This window comes from Hirundo rustica, chromosome 6 (assembly GCF_015227805.2).
Source record: "Hirundo rustica isolate bHirRus1 chromosome 6, bHirRus1.pri.v3, whole genome shotgun sequence".
NCBI classification, from domain to species: Eukaryota; Metazoa; Chordata; class Aves; order Passeriformes; family Hirundinidae; genus Hirundo; species Hirundo rustica.
In genome coordinates, this window is record NC_053455.1 from 60,460,442 (window position 1) to 60,484,853 (window position 24,412).

At 44.9% G+C, this 24,412-nt stretch overlaps 2 protein-coding genes across 2 annotated transcripts; both read left to right on the top strand.

Moving 5' to 3' along the window:
• The first annotated feature begins 1,977 nt into the window (after window positions 1-1,977).
• Window positions 1,978-13,502, top strand: FBXO3 (F-box protein 3). Its single transcript, XM_040068133.2, has 11 exons — window positions 1,978-2,123; window positions 4,033-4,122; window positions 4,586-4,749; window positions 6,277-6,391; window positions 7,985-8,189; window positions 8,468-8,513; window positions 9,577-9,661; window positions 10,326-10,448; window positions 10,846-10,961; window positions 11,304-11,494; window positions 12,563-13,502. The coding sequence occupies exons 1-10, from the start codon at window positions 2,014-2,016 to the stop codon at window positions 11,489-11,491; spliced, it is 1,242 nt and encodes a 413-aa protein (XP_039924067.1). The 5' UTR covers window positions 1,978-2,013; the 3' UTR covers window positions 11,492-11,494; window positions 12,563-13,502.
• A 2,994-nt stretch (window positions 13,503-16,496) lies between these two features.
• Window positions 16,497-22,799, top strand: CD59 (CD59 molecule (CD59 blood group)). The gene is made up of 4 exons (XM_040068045.2): window positions 16,497-16,604; window positions 18,823-18,895; window positions 19,628-19,729; window positions 21,179-22,799. Exons 2-4 carry the CDS (start codon window positions 18,832-18,834, stop codon window positions 21,370-21,372), a joined length of 360 nt encoding a protein of 119 aa, XP_039923979.1. The 5' UTR covers window positions 16,497-16,604; window positions 18,823-18,831; the 3' UTR covers window positions 21,373-22,799.
• Window positions 22,800-24,412: the final 1,613 nt, after the last annotated feature.

Sequence of the window (24,412 nt, forward strand, 5' to 3'; positions counted from 1 at the left end):
TAAATGAAGGATGCTAAAAGCCTCATCATCTCTCACAGATTAAGCACGGAGCAATCTGGGCAGTTTGCAGCCCGGTGAGTACCTCAGATCTATTTGGCCATTCGGGCTCCATGGCCAGTGATAATGGAAGAGAAAAACTAGGCTCCATTATTAAAGTGGAAAAAACCCTCTATGTCTAGGCTGAGCTAGGAAAATTCCATGATAACTTACTGGTGTCACAGTTCCTGCAGCTGCCAGTTGTTTGACGGAGGATGCAAAGGCTGCTGTGGGTAAAACACTGAAATACTACAGTTTTAAATGGGTTTATGTTTGTTGTTGGTTTTGTTTGGTTGGCTGCTTTTTGTTTATTTTGTTTTGTTTATTTCTTTTTCTTTAGTCTCAGTGACAGATATTTCTGTCTTGCTATGGTTTTGTTTGTTTGTTTTTAAACATAATTGTTAGGACATCCATTAGGAAAGTAAAATGCCAACCATTTCTGCACTTGAGGAGCCTCTGGGCTGACTGGGGCTGATAATCCATTTTTATAACTAACTCCTGTAGCTCCTCCACCTCCATCTTCACCACTGCCTAAGCCTCTGAGTAACAGCTTGGATCTATGCAAGTGCTAGAAGCAAAAGCATCCAGGATTTTGGCAAAACCTGAAAGACATAAAGAATTAAAGACCTTCTCTTGGCTCTGCGTTATTAGATTTTCATGGGCCAAAAACCCAAGGACAAACACATGTAATATCATTTTATTAGCATTTAAAATATACTTTTGCTATTGTGTTTTCTTCTCTACCAGGAACTTTACAATTACAGAAATTATAAAGGACAAAAAAACTCCTCAACAGCTAGCAATAGCACAGCCATAAAACCACCCCCTTGTTCCTTTCCAGTTCTTATTTGAGCAGTGTTGCTAGGACAATGAATTGCTCCATTAAAATCCTACTGATGCCCAAAAAAGAAGAGAGAAAATAATTTCTAGTGTAAAATCGTGCAGAAGAAATATCTCCTTCTTTCATAAAAGAACTCACTAAAGGTGAGGAGCATAAAAAGAATAGCGTCTATTTTTTGTGCAGCTGTCTCACACTGAGTGTTTTTATTTCCTATAAAATGTGATCCTGAAGATGCAACACAATTTTTTGTTTTGTTTTGATGATATTCAACTCAGTAAGTTTATTTTCCCAGTCTCAGTTTTGCCCACTTATTCCTGTCCATTTAGATCACTAAGAAGCTGATCTTGTGAAAAGCAGACCATTCCCTGACCAAAGCCCCTTGGCACATAAATTGAATTTCAAGAGGCCACGGGCTGGGTTCCGAGGGCTGAATTCTGAGGGCTGAGTTCTCAATTCTAAGGACTGAGTTCTGAGAGTCAAATTTTGAGTTCTGAGCACTGAGAGATGAGTTCTGGTTTGGGGTTCCGAGGGCTGATTTGGGAGCTCTGGGGGCTGAATTCTGAGGGTTGATTTGGGAGCTCTTAGGGTTGATTTCAGAGTTTTGAGGGCTGAGTTCCGAGGGCTGATTTCAGAGTCCCAAGGGTTGAATTCTGAGGGCTGATTATTTTGGGCGCTCTGAGAGCTGATTTCGGAGTTCCAAGGCCTGAGTTCTGATTTAGGAGTTCTGAAGGCTGAATTCAGAGTTTTCAGGGCTGAGTTCAGAGGGCTCATTTGGGAGTTTCAAGAGCTGAATTCTGAGGGCTGATTTCGGGAACTCTGCGGGCTGGTTTTGGGAATTCTGCGGGCTGATTTGGGAGTTCTGACGGCTGATTTCGGAGCTACGAGGGCAACGAGGGTTACGAGGATTCAGCATCCCCGAGGGCAGATCCGGCAGCTCCGAGGGTAGATCTGCCCGCTCCGATTGCCGATTCGGGGGCTCCGAGGGCACACACGGCACCTCCGAGGGCAGATGTGTCAGATCAGAGGGCAGATGCGGGAGCTCCGAGGGCGGCCCGGCGCCGCCTCCCCGGGAGGCGCAGCTCCGGCGGCGCGGAGGGAGGCGCGAGGGGCGGTGCGTCCCGGCGAGGTCTCGCAAGATGGCGGCGCCCCCGGACATGGAGGTTTCCCCGACGCTCAGCCTGGAGCTGCTGCCCACGGACCCGCTGTTGCTCATCCTCAGCTTCCTCGACTACCGGGATCTGGTGAGGTACGGGCGGCCCGGGGGGATGGCGAGGGAGGCCCGGGGGAATGGCACGGGCGCGGCGGGCGGAGCGCGTTTGCCTGCCTCCGGAGGAGGCGCTGGGAGGAGGACACGGCCTGAGCACCCTTCCCTTCCAGCAGCAGCGGGCTTTCCCCACTTATACCTTCATCTTTCTAACAAAATGAAACGTTCTCTTTTACTGAGAAGGCGGCGAGGCCCTGGCACAGGTTGCCCAGAGAAGCTGTGGCTGCCCCGTGCCCCCATGCCTGGAAGTGTCCAAGGCCGGGTTGGACACGGGGTTTGGAGCGACCCGGTCTAGTGGAAGGTTTCGCTGCTCATGGCAGGAGAACTGGGTGATCTTTAAGGTCCCTTCCAACCCAAACCGTTCAATGAATCTGTTTTTCTCTCCCCCGTTATTTGTTTGTACCTAAATGAAGCAGTAAGTAAATTTGCGAAATCCGAAGCTTGTGTTTCTATGGGCAAACAAGGGGCGGTCTTGTTGCTGGTAGATGTATTCCCCTGTTTCAGGTAAACCAAACGAAGCAGGTTGACTTTTCAAGGAGAAAAACTGAAATGAAAGTGGCAGGTGCCTCTTGGGCTCGGTGGCTGAAGGGTTGTGAGTCATATGGTGAAGATGAGAGTGTGGTTTTGGGTAAAACCTCAGCAGTCAAGTGCAGGTTTTGGCAGTGATTGAAACCACAGAGTTTAATCAAAGTGGGAGGAATAAGCGTAAGAAGAAAACAGAATGTTACGAGAAATGTGGGGGTTTTGGGTTTTTTATTACCCCTAATAAATATTAGCCACGAATGATAAGGATGCCAGGGAGAATTCTGTTAGGATATCAGCAAAAAAGACATCAAGCATAAGCAAAAAAAAAAAGCCGAACCAAACGAAAACAGTTGTTATGGTGGCCTTTAGATATTTGATCACGTGCCAACTTTTCCATTGTTTGTGTAATTAGTTAGAATGGCTCTATTTGCACTTGTATCACGTTTGAAGCCACATGTTCCTGTGGTGCTGTGGTGACTTCTTTCCAGGAATTACAGGTTTGATTGGTAAACACCAGTACAATAGATTTCTGCAGGGGCTTTTTGTCTTTGGGATATTTCAGTTCCTCACCCCCCATAAATGCAAAAAATCCCCACGTCATGAAATTTTTGCACAGCCAGATGTACAGGTGTGAAGTGGACGTGTTTGTGGAGATGTGGATGGAAAAGGTAGTGTCAGGGAATACAGGAAAATCACTTTGTTGAGGTTGATCTTGAGATACTAATACAATTCTAGTTTAAACAGTTTATAAAACCCCCAGAAGCAGTAACTGGAACCTTGTTTGGTTCCCTCATTTGGAGTGTTTAGATGTTAATCACAGCCTTTGAAACATAGTGGCACTGTAGAACAAGCTGCCAGCGGAAGTGATGTTGCCACATCTAAACTAATGGTGTCTTTTGGAGGCTTTCTTCAAAGCTTGTTATTTAAGCAATTTAAAGTGGAAAGTAAGCTTGTAATACTCAAACAGGGTGCTTTCTGTTGCTGCCTGTGGAAAAGAGAAGGCAGAGCCTGACCATCCGGATAAAAAGGGATTTAAGTCATAGCTAGCCTGCGCTACTGGAAGTGCTTTCCACTGGTGGAGTGGAGTCATGCTGGAATCTTTCAGGCACTGTTTACTCTGGTGTAGGTCTGCAAGGTGACCTGCTTTACAAAAGTACTTAATTGCTGCCAGTTCTTTAAGTGTGTGGAAAAGTAGTTCATGACTTACACAACTGTGGTGAAGAGCTTTAACCATTGTAAACACAGGTATAAAAGGACAGCCAAATCACTTGCAAACTCTGCGTTTGTCCCATGAGGGTGCGATGTGTGATACAGCATTTCTCTGTTTGTTTTGCTGCAATCACATTTAATGATTTTATATTTATAGTTGCTGCTATTTGAATCGAAGATTAAATCAGCTGTCAAGCCATGACCCACTGTGGAAAAGACACTGCAAAAAATACTGGCTCATTTCAGAGTAAGCGGGATTGTTTAAGCTTTTTTTTTTTTTTTTTTTTTTCCCCTTACAAAGATGAATTTCTGAGAGATGTTGTTCAGCTGGTTTTCAGTCCATCTTACATCCAGCTCATACTCTCAGCTTCTCCACAGCTGAGAAAAGCTGAGTAATGAAGGATGTGAATTAGCTTTTCACCAGCTCTAAGGTTCACTACCAGACAGAGCTCTGTTCCAAAGGCACTCTGTGTAAAGGAGTATTGTTTCTAAATTTTCCCCTAAGTACCCCAAATGTTTCCCAATTCTGTTCCAGCTTGCTGTTGAAGGGATGCTGGAATTAATTGAGTTTGTGTAGCTCCACATGGCACAGAGCGTTCCTGGGTAAATGTTATGCATCCCCTTCCTGCCAAATAACAAACACCAAACTCCTCGGGTTTAGAAGACTCTTGGAGCTGCCGTTTGAACACATTCCCTTCTTGTCCCCTCAGCGAGGAAAAAAACCGACGGAATCAGGGCTGGAGAGCCATCTTCATCAGCACCTACTGTGATTTGGGAAGATACATCCACTACTATGCCACGCTGAAGAAAGCCTGGGACGACCTGGAGCAGTACCTGGGGCAGTGGTGTCCGCGCATGATTGGCTCTTTGAAAGGTACCCTGGCACACCTGGGAGTAGGTTGGCTCACCCAGCCCTGCCTGTTATTAAACCTCACGCTGCTTTGAAAGGCGTGTGCCTTAATTAGCAGAGTCCTGAAAGTCAGGTAGATGTGCTCTCCCTTCCTTGCAAACACAGGCAGAGTCCTCGCCCAGTTCCTACTGAGCCACAGATTCTCTGAAATCAAGGGGATTTTTTTTTCTTGTGACTGCTCTGTCTTTGTCACGCTTTTGTTATTTTTTAGTGTAGTAACTCCATTGCTTCAGGGACCTGCTGGGACCTTATTTGTGGAGTTTTCATCAGACCTCATTAAAACACTGCCACATGAAGGCAGATGGTTTAATCTGCAGCCAAACAAAAAGGATCTTGTTGGGTTTTATTCTTTTTTCTGTAGGTCTTACAGTGGTCCAGTGCTGGAACAATAGTTTTTCCTTTATTTTACTCCCCTCCAAGACTCTAAACTGAAACTTTCAGATTCAGTTTGTATTTTAATACTTTAAGTACTTCCAGCGTTCTAGGTCATAACTCACAGCTACAGTGAGTTTGAGCTTTTCTGGTATAGGGGACAGAAGAGCTTTTACATTTTCAGCTGCATTTCAGTTTTCTGTATGAAGTTGACTTTTAGACCACGATGTCTAATTTAACCTGATCTTTGAAATTTAGAGACAAATGCTCTCTAAAGATGCAATATTAAGAGCGAGATTATCTCTTTCCTGTTTAAATCTTGCATTTTCTTGGTTTGCTTGGATAGTGCTGGATTCTTATGTTTTGCTAAGTATTTTTCAAGGAAAAATAAATTTCAAATTGCCAGTTTCCAATTTCACATAATGATGGTAGGTTTTGGATAAAATTTAGGCCTTTTTCATACAATTTTTAAGGGATATTGCTTCAATGAATTGTTAATTTATGTCCTGTTAATGAAACGGATAATAAGTATGAAAAGGGATTTTTAAAAAAATGGATTGGAACAGACGACAGAGGCCACCCAGTTGATTTTTGCTGGAAGTGAGGGTGTTGAAACCCCCCTGAAGTGCATGTGGAAATGCAAGAATAGTTCTTCTCCACCCCTTTGTGTTGTTGATTTGAAAATCCCCCTTTTACAACCCATTTATTGCTTCAGTTTCCAGGTGGATGGGGACTGCAGCCAGCGTTTTCTGTGTCACTGATTGAACGGGAAACTGAAAGAAGCAACCCTTAGGGTGATGAAAGAGTAAAATCAATACTGCCTGAGAGCTGTAACTGGGACTCAGTTATTGGAGTGTTGTGGGGAAAAGGTTCATTCCACTTTATAAACCTTCGCTGCTTTCAGGCCTGTTGGGCTTGCACTGGACTGAGATTGGTGCTGTATTAAATAATCAATTATAGTCGCCATTTCCCTTTCAAATTTATGTGACGCCCGTTGTGCCCCACCCAGCGTACAGCAAAATTGCCAGACACTGCCTTGAGTCCAGGTTGGTTGGATGAGGGCATTTACAGGTTCCATGCTTTGTGTTTGAACCACCTGCACTCTCCTTTCTTTTCCAGAGAGTGTGAGGGAGGAAGATCTGGATGCTGTGGAAGCACAAATCCACTGCAAACTCCCCGACGACTATCGGTGTTCATTCCGTATCCATAATGGGCAGAAGCTGGTTGTTCCAGGGTAAGGACTGAAAGCCACTTACCCAATACTAATTCCTTTTGTATTTCTTAGACGTTTGGCTTATTAAAAAGTGGAATGCCCCCTGAACAGGATAAATGAAGCATTTAAATGTATTGTGACTGAGTCACCGCTTAAGTGACACTTCCAGAATTGGCTGTCTTCTAATCTTGGAAGTAATTGGAAGCCCAGCGTGGTTTTCTAATTGCTCAAATTACTTTTACACTTCCCCTTTTCCTAGTGAGAACCCTTGTCAGTTTTTTGCAGCAACTCTAAACTTCCAGCTGTTAGACCTTTAATCATAGCACTGCAAGTTGCTCCCCTGAAGTTTGGCTTTGTATTACAGCAGTAAATTATCCCCTTGAACTCTTCAGGCTTCATTCTTTAATAATTCTTCTATTCTTTGAAATGGTTAGGGAATGACTTGAAACCGGTTAGTCATATTAAGGTAGAATCAAATTTTCAGTCCTTCAAATTAGGTATTCTCAGTAGAAGGTTTTGCTATTCTATGCAGCTTCTGCAGTGAAAAGCTCCCTTTTACAGTAAGGTTAGAATGCTGATGACCAGAGCTTCTGGTATTTCCGCCGTAGAAGAATTGGGTGTTTGAAGCACCTGATGAAGTGCTGCAAACATAAGGGAAAGATGGGAAAGTGCAGCAAATCTTAGCAATGTCTGTCGGGAGAAATGCACTCGTAATGCCCTGCCAAAACCTTCACTCGTAAAGAAGGTGCAGCTTTCTCCAGCTCGAGTGTTTTATGTGCAGAAGGGAAATAGGAAACTGTTTCATGAAGCCATAAGGATGATTTCTAGTTCTGTTTTCCAGGAGAGACTTTAACATTTTTTAGGCAGTAGATAGGTGCCCCATTTCTGTAGCTCTCAAATGGTGCTCTGCAGGTTGTGTGCTTCCTCTCTTCCCACTGTTTCACTCCTATGAAGCCTCTGCTGTGATGATGTGGCTACGGAGGGGCTGCAGGAGCAGGCACAAGGCTCTGGGGAAGTCTTCCAGCTTGGAGAAAGGCTGCCAGGGGAAGGTGTGGTCCCACTGGAGGGGGATGAATACTGGGAAGATCAGGGGTGGGCAGTGGAAGTTTGTACAGCAGGTTGTTAGATCAGAAACGGAAACGATGTGGGACTTGTCCTTGTTGGATGCTGCGGGTTTCTGTGTTGGGATGTTGGCACTGCTTCTGTAGAATGTGTGGCCTAATTCCAGGCCAGACTTCTTAAGGAGAAAGAGGACTGGAACCTGTTGCCCGGGATGGGATCAGCTTTTAGCGTGCTGACATGTGGCAGCTTGCACCTGAGTCACTGCCTCCATAACACCAGTGGAAGCTCAGCATCTGCAGGAATCTACACCTTGTTTGCCTTTCCCTGGTGTTCCCAGCTGGGAGCATGGGTGTGGAGTGTACACTCAGGTTTGGGTGATGCTTGCACAAAGCTTGGATGATGTGAACTAATAACCTAGCTCAGCATACGGAGATTCGACTTGGATTTCACCTCAGCCTAATATGCACCTAGAGCATCGAAAGAAGCAGTTTCCAAAAGTTTTCCAGCCGGCTTTGCCGTGTGAGTGACGTCCCCTGTTTGTGTTGTTCCCAGTCTGATGGGAAGCATGGCCCTGTCGAACCACTACCGCTCCGAGGACCTGCTGGACATCGACACGGCGGCCGGAGGCTTCCAGCAGAGGCTGGGGCTCAAGCAGTGCCTGCCCCTGACCTTCTGCATCCACACTGGCCTCAGTCAGTACATGGCCCTGGAGAGCGTGGAGGGACGGAACAAATACGAGATCTTCTATCAGTGCCCAGTAAGGAAGACGTGTTTGTATTTCCTGGTGTACTTTTGTGCTGGTTGGTAGTGCAGGAGCCTTAGGGGGAAGTTGAAGCTGTAAATTCAGTGGTCATGGGAGTGCTCACGGGGACAGGCTTGTGAGTTTTACGTGTCTGAGGGTCTCACACAGTGATGTTTCAAGCAGCCAGACTTCAGGTTTAGTGAATACAGGGAAAGTGTTCCCCGTGTAATTTACATTTTAATTTTGAAAGTCCGATGTTCTCTAATACATCCTCAAACTTCTTTCCCTTTCAGGACCAAATGGCTCGCAATCCATCTGCTATTGTTATGTTCATTACAGGTAACACTTTAGATTAAATATTCAAAATAAAATGGTGTGGGATCATCCAACATATTTAGAAGTATTCCACTTGACTTAATCTTGACTTACCATGGGGTGGAGGGGAAGTTCCATATGCAGCATTTCTCTCGACGTTTTGAAGGTGGCAGGTAAATAGATCCACTTCCTCCATTCAGAGCTACTTTATACAAGGTTTGCATTTTGTGGATTAGTGGTAGAAAACAGGATAATGAACTTGGAGTCCCTTAGAATTCCAAAAGATCAAAGGACAGCACACACGGCTCATGCTCCAAGGAAGAAGTGGTAAGTACACTTAATCTAGTAGGAGTGGGAGTCCTTGATAACACATCAGGGAAGGCAAGGATAATCGTTGCTTGGTAGCTCAGCTTCAATCCAGTTGTGAATCACTAATATTGACAAACAGTTTAACTCTCTACTTTTCTGTTGAACTCTAAATTGCGATGCTTGGAAGATTTATGGCTGAGAAATGCTTGTGCAGAGAGCTGGTATGTGAAACTCTCTTCTTTGAGAATTAAATGTGACAGCGTGAGTGTCTGCTTAGCAATCAAGCTAAAGTTCCAAAATAATGGCTGTGGGTGTACGAAAAGCTGTTCTCAGACAATGGCTGCAGGTGTATAAAATCCCAGAATGACAGACAGCCTTAGTCTTATGAGGTTGTAGAGGAGTGCAGAGTGTGTCTCTGATTTATCCCTCTTTTAAAGGAGAGGAAATGCTGCAGTGTTCCTTAGAAGCTTTCCATATGGAATCCGAATGATGAGACACCACTGAAGACCCTGGTTATAATGTTAAATTCTTAGCAAAGAGATTCTTTGTTGGCTATGTCATTTCTGGAGGATGCACCCTGAACTTTAGTTCTTAATTGGTTTCTCCAAATTACCCTTGTTGATAGAATGATCTGGAATATCGACTGACATCTCAGTAAGCCTGAGAGTTTTTATGAAAATAATCAAGGCTTTAAACTTTCTCCTTGAAGTATTCACTGTAATGTGCTTAGTGGTAAATTTGCCCATCCTTAGGAATGCTTTTCTTCCTTGGCATCTAGGTACATCTTACTTGGAATGGTTTACATCCTATGTAAACAAAGTTGTCACTGGAGGCTATCCTATCATCAGAGACCAGATTTTCAGGTATTGTGACTGGGATTTGTAACCTCAGTGGCCAGGTGTTGGTGCTGCTTCACGTGTGCTCACCTCTCCCCAACTAGTTTTGGGTCTCTGATACAAAAGCTGGTGGTGGGGAGAGGAGGAAGCCCATGAAACTACTAAAAATAAACATGTAAACCAAAATGCTTAAAGCAACTTAATTTTTTTTTTAACTGGAATCTTCAGAGCTTATAACTGTGCATTAATGGGACTGGAATTTTGCATTATAAATGATCCGAAGTTTAGCAAACAATGTGATATTTATTCTGTGTGCCATGAGTGTGTTTTTGCTGCAGGACTGTTCAGAGTTATTAAAAACCAAGTATTCCAGCTAATTGGTCCTTTCAATATGTAAATAAGCAGGACTTGTTCTGGTGTTTGAATCTTTATGCACTTGCAATTTCTTCTAAATACAGTCAAGAACCTTAATTCTGTCAAACTGGCATGCCGTAGAACCGAGTCCTTGGATCTGTAAATAAATTTGCTGCTAGAGTTTCTAGGTTCGTTTTTTTTTTTAACGACACATCTCTATTTAAACAAGTGTTTTTATTAATATTAATTATTAAGAATAATTAACCACTTTATGTGTTTAGTTTTCTGTATTGGATGTGCAGAGCTGTCTGCAGAGTTAATGCTCTCCTCTCCGTAGGTACGTGCATGATAAAGATTGTGTCGCTACCACAGAAGATATCACTGTGTCTGTGTCCACCTCTTTTCTACCTGAGCTCAGTTCTGTACATCCACCACATTATTTCTTCACTTACAGGATCAGGTAAAAATAACTGAATTAATTCTTACAAGGCAGGATAGACCTGTGGAATGTTCAGAGCAAATTTATGCACAGCATTCAGGAATGTTCTGAAATGGACGGGAGGCATACAACATGCTGTACTCTTTAGTCAAATAATTCTAATTATTACTTGGTCAGGTACACAATGTACCAGTCAAATTGGTAACTGCTAAAATACAGAGATGGGCAGGGGGAAGAAGTTACAAGCAGCTCTTGTGATTTAGAAAAGGGTAAAAGACGGTGAAGTAGGGAGATGGATCCTGCCAACTGATTTGGGTTGCCTTAGTGGGTGTTTTCTTTTCCCAGTCTGCTTGGTGATCCCAAGGTCACTAAAACATTTCTTGAAAGGAATGTGTTGAGTATGTTCTTTGGCTTCTAGAATTGAAATGTCCAAAGATGCCCTTCCTGAGAATGCCTGTCAGCTGGAGAGTCGATACTGGAGAATAACAAATGCCAAAGGTGACGTGGAAGAAGTCCAAGGTCCTGGAGTAGTTGGTAAGTGAAAAATTACTGGAGAGAGTATTTAATGTTCTTGTTATTAAAATTCTGTTATTGCCTGTTTGTTGGGTTGTGGGGTTTGTATCAAAATCAGAGAAAAAGAGATGTGTCCGTCTGTTTTGGCTTTCAAGCTGTTTTGTAAGGGGTGTCTGAACATCCTGCTACTTAACCCCTCTCCAGTTTTTTATAATATCAGTAATTGCTGAGCATCCATTTATGCATCCACTGGAACACAAATTGATCTGCCTGAGCGTGTTGTGGAGTGCAAGTCCTTTAGCAACTGCTAAATGGCAGTTCTCCATCCGTCGTTACTATCATGATGTAATATTTTACCCACAGGAGAGTTCCCAGTTATCAGCCCAGGGAAGGTCTACGAGTACACCAGCTGTACCACATTTTCCACAACCTCTGGATACATGGAGGGCTACTACACCTTCCACTGCCTCTACAACAAGGACAGATTCTTTAATGTCACAATCCCTAGGTTTCATATGGTGTGTCCGACGTTCAAGGTGTCTACAGCGTGAACGGTGAGCAGAGGTGCAGTCGGCTAAAGCAAACCCCAAAATTATAAAAATGACAAAAATGACAGTGCTGAATAGTGTTCACATTGCTGATTCCATACAAAACGTGCCCCATGGCTCAGAGCTCCTCACTGGTGCCCGCAGACACGGCATTTCATGAGCTGCTTGGGTTTCAGAGCTCCCTCCTTGGTGGGAGCACACTCATTAATTTTAGCCGTAATAATGTATCTGCTCTATTCAGACATGCTCCAGTTAATGACAGTTTAAAAACTGTAGAGTCTGTGATTTGCATTAGTTCTTGCTGAAAGTGCATTTCATGAAGTCACTTAATGACTTTTCGAATCACCGAGATACTTCACTTGTTGTTAATTATAATGTAGTTTCAGTTTGGAGATTGTGGGTTAATTGCATCCCTTCTCCCTTTTCTTTGACACATTTAGAGAAGAGCTCTTGTTTTATGTTATCTCCAGTTTTTGTGCAAGCACTGAGGAGCGGTGAGCTTTCCTCAGGAGCAGGCAGCTGCTTGCACACCAGGACAGGTTTATCCCAGGATTTCAGACACTCATTCCCAGTGGCTCTAACAGCAGGTGCCAGCAGATGTCGTGCTTCTAACAGAAAACTGTATCTCTTGACTCTTGTTCACATTTTTAGGAGTTGTAACTCCCTTCCTGTCTTAACTTCCTTCCCTTCAGCTGATTGGAAAAACAATTTGCTTTTCCCTGTTGCTCCACCCTGTTTTAGAAGTAGTGATGACCCTTTTGTTTTTAAGTTACTTTAGTAAAAGACAACCTAAACCACCAAGAAAATGGGTAAAGCTGAGCTACAGAACTGTGGCTTTACAGCTCAGTATGGAATATTGAAACCCAGTGGATCCTTAGGGAGTGAAAGGTCAAGCAGTTTAGCAAAATGACCTCTGTTGCAAATTAACCTTGGTTTTAGGACATAGATCACAATGTCTGCTTCAGCTAATGGGTGTGATAACACAGCCCGGATTTTTCCAGGCCACTGTTAGTGCTTTCTTACAATTAACTGGAAGGGAAGATTTTAATTAAACCTGGGTATGTTTTGTGTTAGGCAACAAATCCTGATGAATCTGCAGTGGACGAAGACCAGGATTCCACAGGCACTGATGACTCCTGAGATCCACGTAGAGTGTTGGACATTCCTGCACCCTCTGGATGCTGCCCGTGTCACTGTTAATGGGATTTTTTCCCAAATAAACTGTTTGCATAAGATGAACTGCTCGGGGCTAGTGCATAGGAATATTTCTGACTGTTGTAAATGAACTCTGTTGCACATCAGGGCAACTAGCATGAATGTTGGTGCCAGTTCTCATACTCATTAGAGCATAACTTCTATTTCCCTGGTTTGGAAGCGGGGGAAGAGGGAGGAAAACAGGGGGAGGAAGAGGAAGATGGTTGGGCTTTGTTCACTTTTTTCTGAAGTGTGAAACAGCTTGATAGTCCAAGGTACTCATATCTTACGTTTTTAAAGTATTGCCTGTTTATTTATGATCATACTGCAAACGTGGTGTGGGGATTTGGTTTTATACAAAGCGTTGTGTCCTGTTGTCCTTTCTTCTGAGTTTCTGCTCTGGATAACTGCTGCTAAGAATGGAACTTGCAGTTTGGTCTGAATATCCCGTTTGGGTGAGATTAGGTGCTGTTATGCTATTTTTTTTCTTTTTAATTAACAGCAAAAGATTCTGGTCATCAAAATGTATCAAATAGAAGTGAAACTGGCCTTATTTTTAGACAATGTCTGTCAGCTGGATTTTATGCTAAGTGACTCTGACTGGAGAATGCCTCTGGGAATGTAGTGCCCATGCATAATCTGCCACTCATTAACTAAGGAACTTCTTAATGACTGCAGAGTATGGATTTGTAAATACGTTTTGAGGGGTTACATGATGTTTGCTGTTGTCATAGGTGACAAATTTATGCTATGTATCATGTTTTCCTGAGCCCTGGATGGATTTTTGTAACTGAATAAAAAAAAAAAAAAAATTAAAAAAAAAAAAAAAAAAAAAAAGAGAGAAAAAAGAGGAGGCTGGCAGAAGATGACTACAAAATTTATATTTAAAGAAGTATCTCTTTGCTTTATCATTTTAATTTTGTTCCTGTTGTCATTAATAAACAACTTTACTGCCTCCTTTTTTCTCAAGTGCTACATGGGACTGTTTTTGCCAAGACTTGAGCAATAATTTTGTCACCAGCACTGGTGTAGTCAGTTCTTTCTTTTGACAGCCAGAATTTGTAGGTTTTATGAGGCAGGCTGGTATAGTGTGGTTCAAGCTCAAATTTTCCATTATTTACCAGTTTCCAGATTTCTCTTTTTTTTTTTTGCAAGTCCAGATATTTGATTCTTCACGTGCTCAGCTTTCCCTGGTACATTCTCCACGGTGACACAAGGCAGAAAAATATTGAGTCTGATCCCTACAACAGAGGTTAGGTGAATGACCTCCAGAAACAAAACCAGCCTGTGTCATCCCTCACAGGACTCAGAACAGCACCGAGCTGCTGGAGTGCTTCCAAAACACGGGGATTTTTGAGGACTACCACACTATTACCTGTGAGGGATAAGGAATTGCCACGATTTGTCAAGGATCAGTACAAGAAGGTTTTAGTGGAACTAGGACTCACTGCAGGGCTGTCAGGGCGCTGTTTCTGAGAACAGAGGAACTCTCGCGGTTGGTGGCTGTTCTTGGTTGGTGAAGTTTCCTTCCAGGATCTCTATGTTCTAGTGCAGTGGAATCAGCTCAAGGGCATGGCGCTCTACACAACAAACATTGCCAGCCCTTGGCAGTTTCACTCATTCTTAGGGAGTGGTTCTCCCTTGGATTGTTACAGATGAGCTGGGATTCTTGCTTGCTGTGGGAGAAGTCGAGATCCAGGCCAGTGCTGTGCTTTCAGCGCCCGAGCGCTGGTGCCGGGGTTTGAGGCCTCAGCTCTGAGCAGAGGGGTCTGGAGTGAGGAGGGCACCAGGCAGGGAACTGAGGGATTGCTGCTCCTGCCCTGAGCACAAATGTGTTTGTAGCAGTCCAAAAGGGCGTTTCTTTGCTTCAGGCAGCTATTTTAGCACAGGGTGTGTTGCCTGGAGCTGCCAGCATTGCTGCAACTCCTCACGATGTGCATTTGGAGTAGGGCTGAAGCCAGTAGCTCTCCTCACTTTTCCCAAGAAGTGTGAGTCACTCCATGTGAAATGAAAAACAAAGGGGTTGGTGATGTTTGGCAGCACCGCTGGACTGTGGGAATATTCACTGAGCAGCAGGAGAGAACTGAGTGGAGGTCTCACTGCTCTGGGTGAGCACAGATGTGGGGCAGTGTCACTCCAGTGCATCCAGCTGCCCAACGCTTCCTGCGGTCACTGGGATCACGGGAATGTCCTGCAGGCCCAGCCTGAAGCTCTGCCACCTTCTGCTGACTCACATCTGGCTGATGCTTGGTTAGGACTCTGCCTGGCCAGGTAAAACCAGCCTTGCTGAACACCCGTGGGCAGCTTGTGGTGAACCCCTGGCACATCCAACACAAACACCTACCTGGTCTGGTCCTTTTTCTGTCCCTGTACTGACACTCTTTTTATAATTGCCCTGTAGGATTCCTTCAACATTTTTGTGAGATTTTGCTGGCTGGATGGTTTCGTGGAGGGGACCTCTGGCCACGATTTCTTTGCTGTGACTGTATCACAGAGAGAAAAACAAGTTGTGTGTCAGCCAGTCAAATAAAAACAAAAACCAAGTGAAAGTTCCTCTGCAAGTTATTCCAGTCTTCTGGTGCTGGTTTGATTTTTTCCTGTCATTGTTTATTTAATTTCTCAAAATGTATACAAAGATATTAAGAAAAGTCAGGTCAAGTTTGAAATACCATTTATCTGTGATGATACAGATAAATGTGTGCTCTGTTAGGGGGACTGTTGCCAGATTTTGAGAAAGGAAAACTGGTAAATATTCAGCTGTGGCTGAAGTTCCTTGTTCCCAGTTCCTCATCCAAGTGAATTAATATTGGAATTTTTTTTCTGTCGTATTGAGGAGATTCTCATTTAATAAGCTGTATCCAGTAATCCACAAGCATCTTACTCTTACATCCCTTTGCTTTTAGTTATGGCTCAAACAGAGGCAAAATCTTTTAGACAGAAGGTCGTATGCTGAGCTGACTGATAATCAACACGCAAAGAGAATCTGATGTAAGTTCTGAGCGATTTAGGGTTTGCTTTACGTTTAGTAAATAAATTGGCAGTTTAGGTGGGATAACAAAAATAAATCTAAGAATGCTTTTAAGATATAATTGGGAGTTTTACAGGTATTTCATATTGTCCTCAAATCAGCACTGAACTTTTTTTCTCTAGATAGCATGGATCCAAGTATTAGTAAAATACTTCTGGGGTCCTAATTTCTATTCCCATTCAATGTTTTCCTGGGTTGTGAATGTTTAAATCAATATTCAGGTACTTCTGGAGGAACGTGCCACTTTCCACTCCCGGTTTTTCCTTTGTGTGCTCTAAAACTCTTCAATGTGTTCATTAATAGATTAATTCTTACCACGAGGTATCTGGGGAGACCTTGAAGCCCCTTCCAACACCTAGAAGGCTCCCAAGAAAGCTGGAGAGGGGACCCTGGACAAGTGCCTGGAGTGCCAGGGCAAAGGGAAATGGGTTTTAAGTGGGTTTAAATGGAATATTGGGAAGAAAGAGCAGCGTGAGGCTTTGACACAGGTTTCCCTGAGAAGCTGCGGCTGCCCCATCCCTGAAGCGTCCAAGGCCAAGTTGGATGGTTGGAGCAACCCAGGCGAATGGAAGATGTCCCTGCCTACGGCAGGAACGAGACGGTCTTGAAGTCGCCTCCCAACCCCAGCCATCCCAGGATGTAACCGAAGTGGCGACGGCCCCATGACGCCTGAAGGAGGGCGGCACCCGCGCTCCTGGAAGCCTTCCCGGCCGGCAGGAGCGGGGAGCGAGCGGGGAGCGAGCAGGGAGCGAGCCGCTATCGCCCGCGCCCGGCCTGCGGCCCCTCAGAGGCTCCCGGCCCCGCCCCGGAGGCGGCACCGCCGGGAGAGGCACCACCGGCCCCGGCAGCACCGCGTCGCCGCTGCCCGCACACGGCAGGATCTACCCGGGGAAGGTGAGCGGGACGAGCCCGGAGCAGCGGCGGCAGCGCCGGGAGCCCGGCGAGGCCGAGCGGTGGTCGCGGGGGGAGCGAGCGGGTCCCCGCCGCGGGGGAGAGAAGCGGGCGGAAAGCGGGGAGAACGGCGGCTTTTCCCGGGAGCTGCGAGGAGCGGGGCGCAGCGTTGGGGTGGAACTGCGCGCTCGGCCCGCCGCAGGTGCGCTCCGGCCGCGGCCGTGGCCGTGGCCTGAGTCACGGCGGCCGCTGCGCTCCGCAGTGCGCTGCTCTGCGCTGCGCGGGCCGGGCGCGGGGCCGAGGGACGGAGCGGGCGGTGGAAGGCGGCCAGCGGGCACCGGCACCCGCCCCGCCGACCCCGGCCACGGGACGCGGAGCTGCTCGCTCCCCGCGGGGATGCGGCTCGTGTCCCCTTCCCCCTGTCCTTTCTCCTGTGCCCCCGGGCTGTCATTTGCCGTGACGGCAGCGGCGGGTCCTGTCCGCCTGCCTTCTCCCAGGTGGGACTGCAGAGAAATTCTGTTTCACAGCCGGGCACCGAGCCTTCCGTGCTGGAGCAGTCGCTCTTTCTCGTCATTGAGACGGGTCGGATGCTTGACTTACAAGATTAATTTAGATAATTCAGTTCAGGAGATGTTTTCTCCTTTAATTTAAGCCGGGTTGTCAATTGCTGTTTATATATATGGCAATTGTTTTCCAAAGGTCTGAATGTCCTGGTGTCTCACACAGAAACAATTATTCATTTTCCCAGAAATAGATGCATTGAATTACTACTGTTTTGCTGGCTCCGATGATTTTTATTCATCTGCCTCACATTTATGCCGGTCATGATTTGGTGTCGCTAAAAGGCAAAGCTGTTTTTGTCCGCTGGCACATGGCTGACTGAGGACTCCTGGAAGATGGAGAGATTTCCAGGGTGGTTCTGTTTACTTTCCAGAAGGGTTCTTGCTGTAACCACCAGACTTAACAGCGCTCCTGCAGATCCACATCACTCTGGGATGAGCCTCTGGCCTGGAAGGGCTTCTTGCAAAATTGTTTACCCCAGAAAATCAGCTCATCTTGCACACGGTGGTTTTGTTTTTTATAGTTTCCCCTGTGCTCAACAGTAAGTCATACAGAGAGGAGAAAACAGTGAGCCGGTTGGTTTTTTTTAGTCATCAGATGGGGTCTCTTAAGGTTCTTCTGGATAGGTTTGGGGTTTTTGTTTGATGAGGTTTGGGGTTTTTCATCGGCAGAAAAATTAACTAGACTTAAGGCTGAGAAGCATTTAAATGCTTTTTCTTTTTTTGCTGTGAACCCATATTTTTACTTCCACAGTCACTGTCCTGGGAGGAAAAAGCTTTGTGCTAACATTTAGCCATGCTATAACCTTATAGCTGCAGGCAGAATTAAGAGCAGTGACTGTTTCACTACGGTTTTATCGGATGTAAAACTTGTTATCTGAATACCTTTAATATTTTGGAACTTTGAATGACACTTGGGCTTTAAAGACAAACATAATTCGTGTCCTTCTAGCACGAGTATGGTCCCCCTCTCCCTGCTGCATCTGCTTGATGTCTCCTTGGAATATCCTACTCTGCAGTAGTAGGAGCAGTGATTGTAGTTCAGAGCCTGCAGAAATCTGTCTGAGAACTCCTGCTTTGGAGCTGCCTATGTTCAAAACATTCCTGACCTTCCCATCTCACTGCTGCCTACGGATTGCAGCAGCCATGGAGACCTGAGCCACTGCTGCAGGCACTTGGTGAGTTATTGTCTGTGTCAGTCCCTCAGTGAGAGGAACAGATTTTGGGAGAGGAGAGGCAAAAGCTCCTGTAGAGCAGCCAAACCTCTTGCAACCTCATGAGAGAGGAGAAAAGAGAGCAGTCTGGCTCCAGGGTTACTGAGGGATTGCTGAAAGAGAAAAAGCATTTGAGACATTTCTTTTTGTTAGGTGCATTTGTAGCTGTGAGAAATTGGGAGGCCTGTTGAATGGTGTAATCAGAGAGGAGAGAGGAGACCCATCTGAGCCTGTCAGAGCTCAAATATCACTTCTGAGAATAAAAATCTCAGAATAAAAACCCTCCCTCGGAAAGCGCAGTTATTTTTCTCTCCTGTGTTTCCCTGTTTTTCCTGGCCAGTGCTTTCAGTCTGATACTGCAACAAGCCTTGAAACCTCCGTTCATCACCGATCACTTTGCTTTTAAATGGAATAAATTCGTAATACCTCCTTATGCCCTCAAATTAGGGAAAAAGCATGACCAAGATGAACTGCATCCTGCTGACCGCCTGCGTCCTTCTGATTGCTTTTTGTGGCTCTGGTGAGTAGAAGAGAGGGACTTTGTGGTTTTAATGTTACGACAGAGGCTGAGAAAACCATGGGAAAAAATGCCAGAGGGAGGACAAACAGAGCTAGAAAAGCCTGCATTATTCAATACCACTGTGGGGTAAGTCAGTAACCATCGAAGCAGGGCTCAGTTTCTGTTCTGATTGTCTTGGGTCGGGAGGGAGAATCGGGGGCAGGATGTGGTGCTGCTTAACACAACCGAAAACTGGTATTTTGCTACTGGAAAATGGGATTCCTCTTGTGTGAACTGGAGGCCAGTGTGTAGCATCAGAAGGAAAGGAGATGGAATTAAAAAAGTGGATAGAATAAAACTCAGCTGCAAGTATCTCTCATTGCCTGGAAAAGGCAGTCTTCAAGAGCAGATAAAAGGAGCAAACATTTAATACCCTGTTCTGCAGGCAGATAATGGTGAGTGTTTTTAAAAGTGACATAAATGCCTGCTTCAAGATGTGCCTATCAAAACTGCCAACCTCAATTGGTGCACTGACATAAGCTTGTCAATTTTAACTGGAGTCTGGAGTTTAACAATTTTAGCTGAAGTCTTGAGCTTAATAACCAGGCATGTGTTTTGTGACAATTAGATGCAGATAAGTGATTCTTCTTTTTTTCCTTTTTTCCTTTTTTTTTTCCCCCTTTTCCTTTTTAATGCTGCTCCTGCTGTCTCAGTAGTTTATTAGTCAGTGAAGATAAACCCTTGTTGTCTTAGGTTATACCTTAAGATGTTACCACTGTGACAACAGCCCTACCCTGTGCAGGACCAACACCACCTGCTTGACGACTGAAGACACTTGCTTGCAGTTGAAATTTGGTATGTACAGTGACCCACAGACCTAAAATAAACCCACTTGGGTCAGCTTTCATTGCCTGGACACCTCTAATCTGGCCCTAGCATGCATTTCTCAGCCTCACTCGAGAGGAGCTTGCAAATACTCTTGAAGGTCATGCAATAATGTAATGATTTAGATAGGTGAGTTGTAGCTGTACAAGCATGTGCGCAGATGGCTGTATATTCAGATTTAAAAATTAAGCAAACAAACAAACAAAAACCCAAGCAAAGGAGCTGGAAAAAAATAAAGACGGCGTTGAATTTAAAATACAATTTGTTACTCTTTGAAAACAGGAAAAGGATGTCCACACAATAAAGCTGCAGATGAATGGCTCAGTCATTTATGAATTGAAACTATTAAAATAAAGTCTCTTTTCCTGAGGGTGAAGTGATTTGTGTCTCAGGAAGGACATCTTTACCTAGATCAAGTTGCTCAGAGTCTGGCCTTGAATGTTTCCAGGGATGGGACATCCACTGCCCCTCTGGACAATCTGTGTCAGCGTCTTGCCACCCTTATCTACTCTTCCGGCTCTGTCTTTTGCACATTGTTCACTGAGAGCCTTGTCAAGTGCTGGCCCAGGCTGCTCAGGGCAGTGCTGGAGTCCCCATCCCTGGAGGGATTTAAAGGCCATGTGGATGCGGCACCTGGGGACACGGGTTAGTGGGAGGGCTTGGCAGTGCTGGGTTGAAGATTGGACTTGATGATCTCAGAGGTCTTGTTCGGCTTAAGTGGTTCTGTGAATGCAGGCTGAGCTGGCTGGTGATGCCAGGTATCCCTCAAGCTCCACCCTGTATTTCCCAGTGGAGTTGCTAAATTCCTAGTGAAAGCAAATGTGGGAACTTCTAAACACTTGAACTTAAAAAAGCAAATACATGGCTAGGGCAAAACCAAAATTGTAGGGCTGATGCTGGGGGCACAAATGCCACATGAGCTACAGGACACAGGACTTTACAAAAAGTGTCCCTTCTCGGGAGGGTGAGAGGCCGAGCCCAGTGATCCATCCCTGAAACTTCACGTCCAATTCTCATTCCCAGTTTGCAACAAAATTGGGGGGCACATTTTATACCTTGTTAGCCACTGCTGTGCAGAGTGCTGTGGGTGGGACTGTGGTCAGACCTTCCGCTCTGTACGGAATATTTCTTGGTAGGGGGTTTGTGCAACACATTTCTGGGTGTGGGGTCGAAGAACCAGGCCATGCAGCTTCTGCCTCCCTCCAGTGTCCCCGATGCCAGGACAACACAGACCACAAGGCCTCCATCCAATCTGTGTTTACACCATGGGCACTGTCACAGACTGAGCTTGGCCTTCTCCTCACTGTGTTATCCTCTAACAGTGGCAGTCTAAGCACTACTTCTCTCTCTCCGTACCAAAAATGGTGTTACTGTCAATACTCTCTTAATCTGTTTAATTTTTTTTTTAATTTTTCATAGGTAAATTGAGAACTTTCTCCTGCTGGAAGTCATCCCAGTGCAGTGTGAATGAAATTGCCGATTCCTTCCTGCTGGATAATTTTGAATTCTTTTGCTGCTCACACGACCTGTGCAATGAGAGTGCAATTACTGGGGTTAACAAAGCAGCCTTCAGTATTGCTTCTGTAATGGCCGTGTTATGGATGCTCCTGTAATAACCCTGATCTGTAAGCTGTCCTTTCAAGATGAAATTACACAAAACCATTAACTCTTTTCTGTATTGCGTCTTTTCAGCTCCTGTCCATAGGCAGAAACATTCCCTCGTAATTTTGTTTTCTCAAGGTTCTGTCTGTTAAGTCACCGTCTCCATTCATGGGGAGGAGATGTGTGTTGTTACCAGCTACTGGGGGTTTTGATCTGTCTCCCCGGTAATGGGGAAGATCAGCTCTTGTGAACTCATGGCATCTTGTGGAGAACCTGGGCAAACTCCAGTGGATGATGTGAAGGAGAAGGAACACTACAGCTTTTCTCCTGGAAGCTGTCATTTTTTTCCCTGTCCCGTAAACTGTCATTATTTTTGATTGGCATTTCTGTGGGCTTTGATTTGTTTTGCTTCAGATCCTCCTTGTCACAAAGCAAGCAGTGGGTTTGCCCTCAACACAAGAAGTGTTGGATCACGAGTGTACCTTGCTGCAGTCTTTGTGATGAATATGGAAATAGTCAGTTTCAAGTCACGTAAACACTTTGTTCCCATCACCATACCTTTTTCTTTTCTACAAGCCAATGATATAACCTTGTCAAGTGTTGTTATTTTGGGAGAGAGCACTTACATGTCTTAAACCAAAACCAAAAATACTGCTATAAGTGAGAAACACTTTTTTTTTTTTTTAAATATATATATTTCTGTGAGCATGTAGACAACATGTGATAGCTTCTTTTTTGATTTTCCTCATACATTATCCATGCTTAGGATTTTAAGTGAGCATGTGCTTTGCACTGAGTATTTACTGGTATTCTGAAAATCAATTATAAAATGCTAAGGAGTTGAAATGGCACATGGAGGTTACTTCCCCACCTAGTTAGCTTTTGGGTTTTGTTGAAAACAGTGACGTGTAAACTTAACCCTTCAAGCTTGCACCTAAGTGCCCTAAAATCATGCAGAACTTTCTTTCCTTAAATGCCAATGCACAGTATAGGTGTGTATTTATATAGCATGAATAAAACCTGCTCCATCTGTAGGTGTGAGAGGTTAAACACTGAAATACTTACATTGCTCTGCTCCGTGGTGGTGACAGACCTTGGGACATCTCCAGTACCTGGGGACTCGCTCAGTCAGGTGGGATGCCACATCCTCCTTTTTCTTCTTCGGGGGCTGCTGGCGTATCCCTGCCAGAGTTGTGTCCATTGCCAATGGGATATCCTCTTCCTGAGGACTCTCGCTTGTCCTCTTGACACCAGTGACACCAGTGACACCAGGGACACCAGTCACAACAACGGTGTTGTTCCAAATCCCCGATGTATTCCACAATGTACCTTTTGGTTGAGCTTATTGTGCCTGTGAAAGTGTCCTGGGATCTCTCCCATCACTGGGATGATGGAATTCATCCTGTCTTTGATTAATAAAAGTTTCAAAAAAGAAGAACTTGGAGTGTGTGGTGATTCATTGGTGTTTACAGCTGGATAGAACTCCAGTTGTTTCCATGGGAGGTGCATCTATGCTTCGCATCCAGAGACTCAGCAAGTTCCAAGTAGACTTCTCTCCTTCCTTATTTTTATTTCCCCCTTGATTAAAAACAGACACTGGAAAACAGCAATTTCTGCACAATGACTTTTTCCATTGCTGCAGCACCATTTGTCAAACTCAGGCTCATTTCAGGTGAAAAAGTATTAAAGCACTGACTCAATATAAATTGGGGGAAGGTTTGTAGCAGAGAGGTATCTTTTTGTTGTACAAGGTGATGGATTCCTTATGCTTAAATCATCCTGATGGCAGCATTTTTTCTCTATTAAATTGTCAATGTCTCTTTTTTGATAGGGGTACTTTTAAACTTGTTTCACTGCTGTATGGCCTGCATATACAAAATATTCTCCTTTTTTGACAAGTGCAAAAAGAGGCTCTCTATTTTGTGTGTCTAATCTTCGAGCAATCGTTTTTACTATTTCTTTTTTGATAGCCTTGAACACTTTGTCTAAATTATCATACTTTTTTATTTCTCTTCTAGAAGCAGCCTAAGCAATGAAGCCTTGTGTTTCGAATGTGTTACTTTCCACTTGTAAAGATCAACCAGAACACGATTTAATTCCTGTAAGGTTTGCATTTCCTGAGTCTGGCTGTGCTGACTGCTGAGCCCTCTGCTGCAGTTTGTTGAACAACGACTGCTCCTTGAACTTTGGCATTTCTCCCCCTGCTGCTGCTGTGTTATGCCCAGATTTGCTGGCCAGCCTGCAAAGAGTACCATTAAAACCAAGAGAGATATGAAAACTTTAGTTCAAATATTAAATATTTGTTCAAATATTTGTTCAACTCCAAGTCCACCGGGACTCGCAAGTCCTCTGCAAAGCTGTTTTCCCCCTGGTCAGCCCCCAGCCCGTGCTGGTGCCTGGGGTCATTGCCAGCCTTTGGGGTGGGTGTCACAAAGCGGTGCCTGAAACCCAGGCACTCCTGACTTTGGGCCTCCCTCAGCGGGAATCTCAGCCAGATATTTCGTGTGGCTCGGCTGTGTCCTCTCGGAGCCAGGATGACGCAAGCCTAACTCAGGGTGAGTGGTTGTGCCGCTGTGCAGACTGGTGTCTGCTGTCCCCTGCAGTGAGCGCTGGGTAACTCGTCGCTGTTGCCAGGGTTGCTTTGGTTTTATTTTGTAATTATCCCAGTGGCTTGCTCTGTTCTGAATTAGTGGCGTGACTAAAGCCTCATCCTCTGTGCTTTTTATGCCGCTACACATAATTTACGTACTAATCGTCATCTGGTCATCCAAGAATATTCTTCCCTACATCTCAGTTGCTCTCGTAACCAGCAGTCTCTTTTTTTGGGGGGGGACCCACAATTTATATAGGAACAAGAAGGAGAAGGTAACAAATGGAAGCTTCAGCAACAGCAGGAATTCATTCTTGTGACCTGTTTTTGTCGTGAATTCCTCTTCCAAGTACTCATGTTGGTGACCAGAAGTCCTTTGACTTTAACATGGGCGTGGAGAGAGCCTGGAAGCCTCCTGGGACTGGTAGGAATGTGGGGCTGATACACCTGGTTGAGAAGAA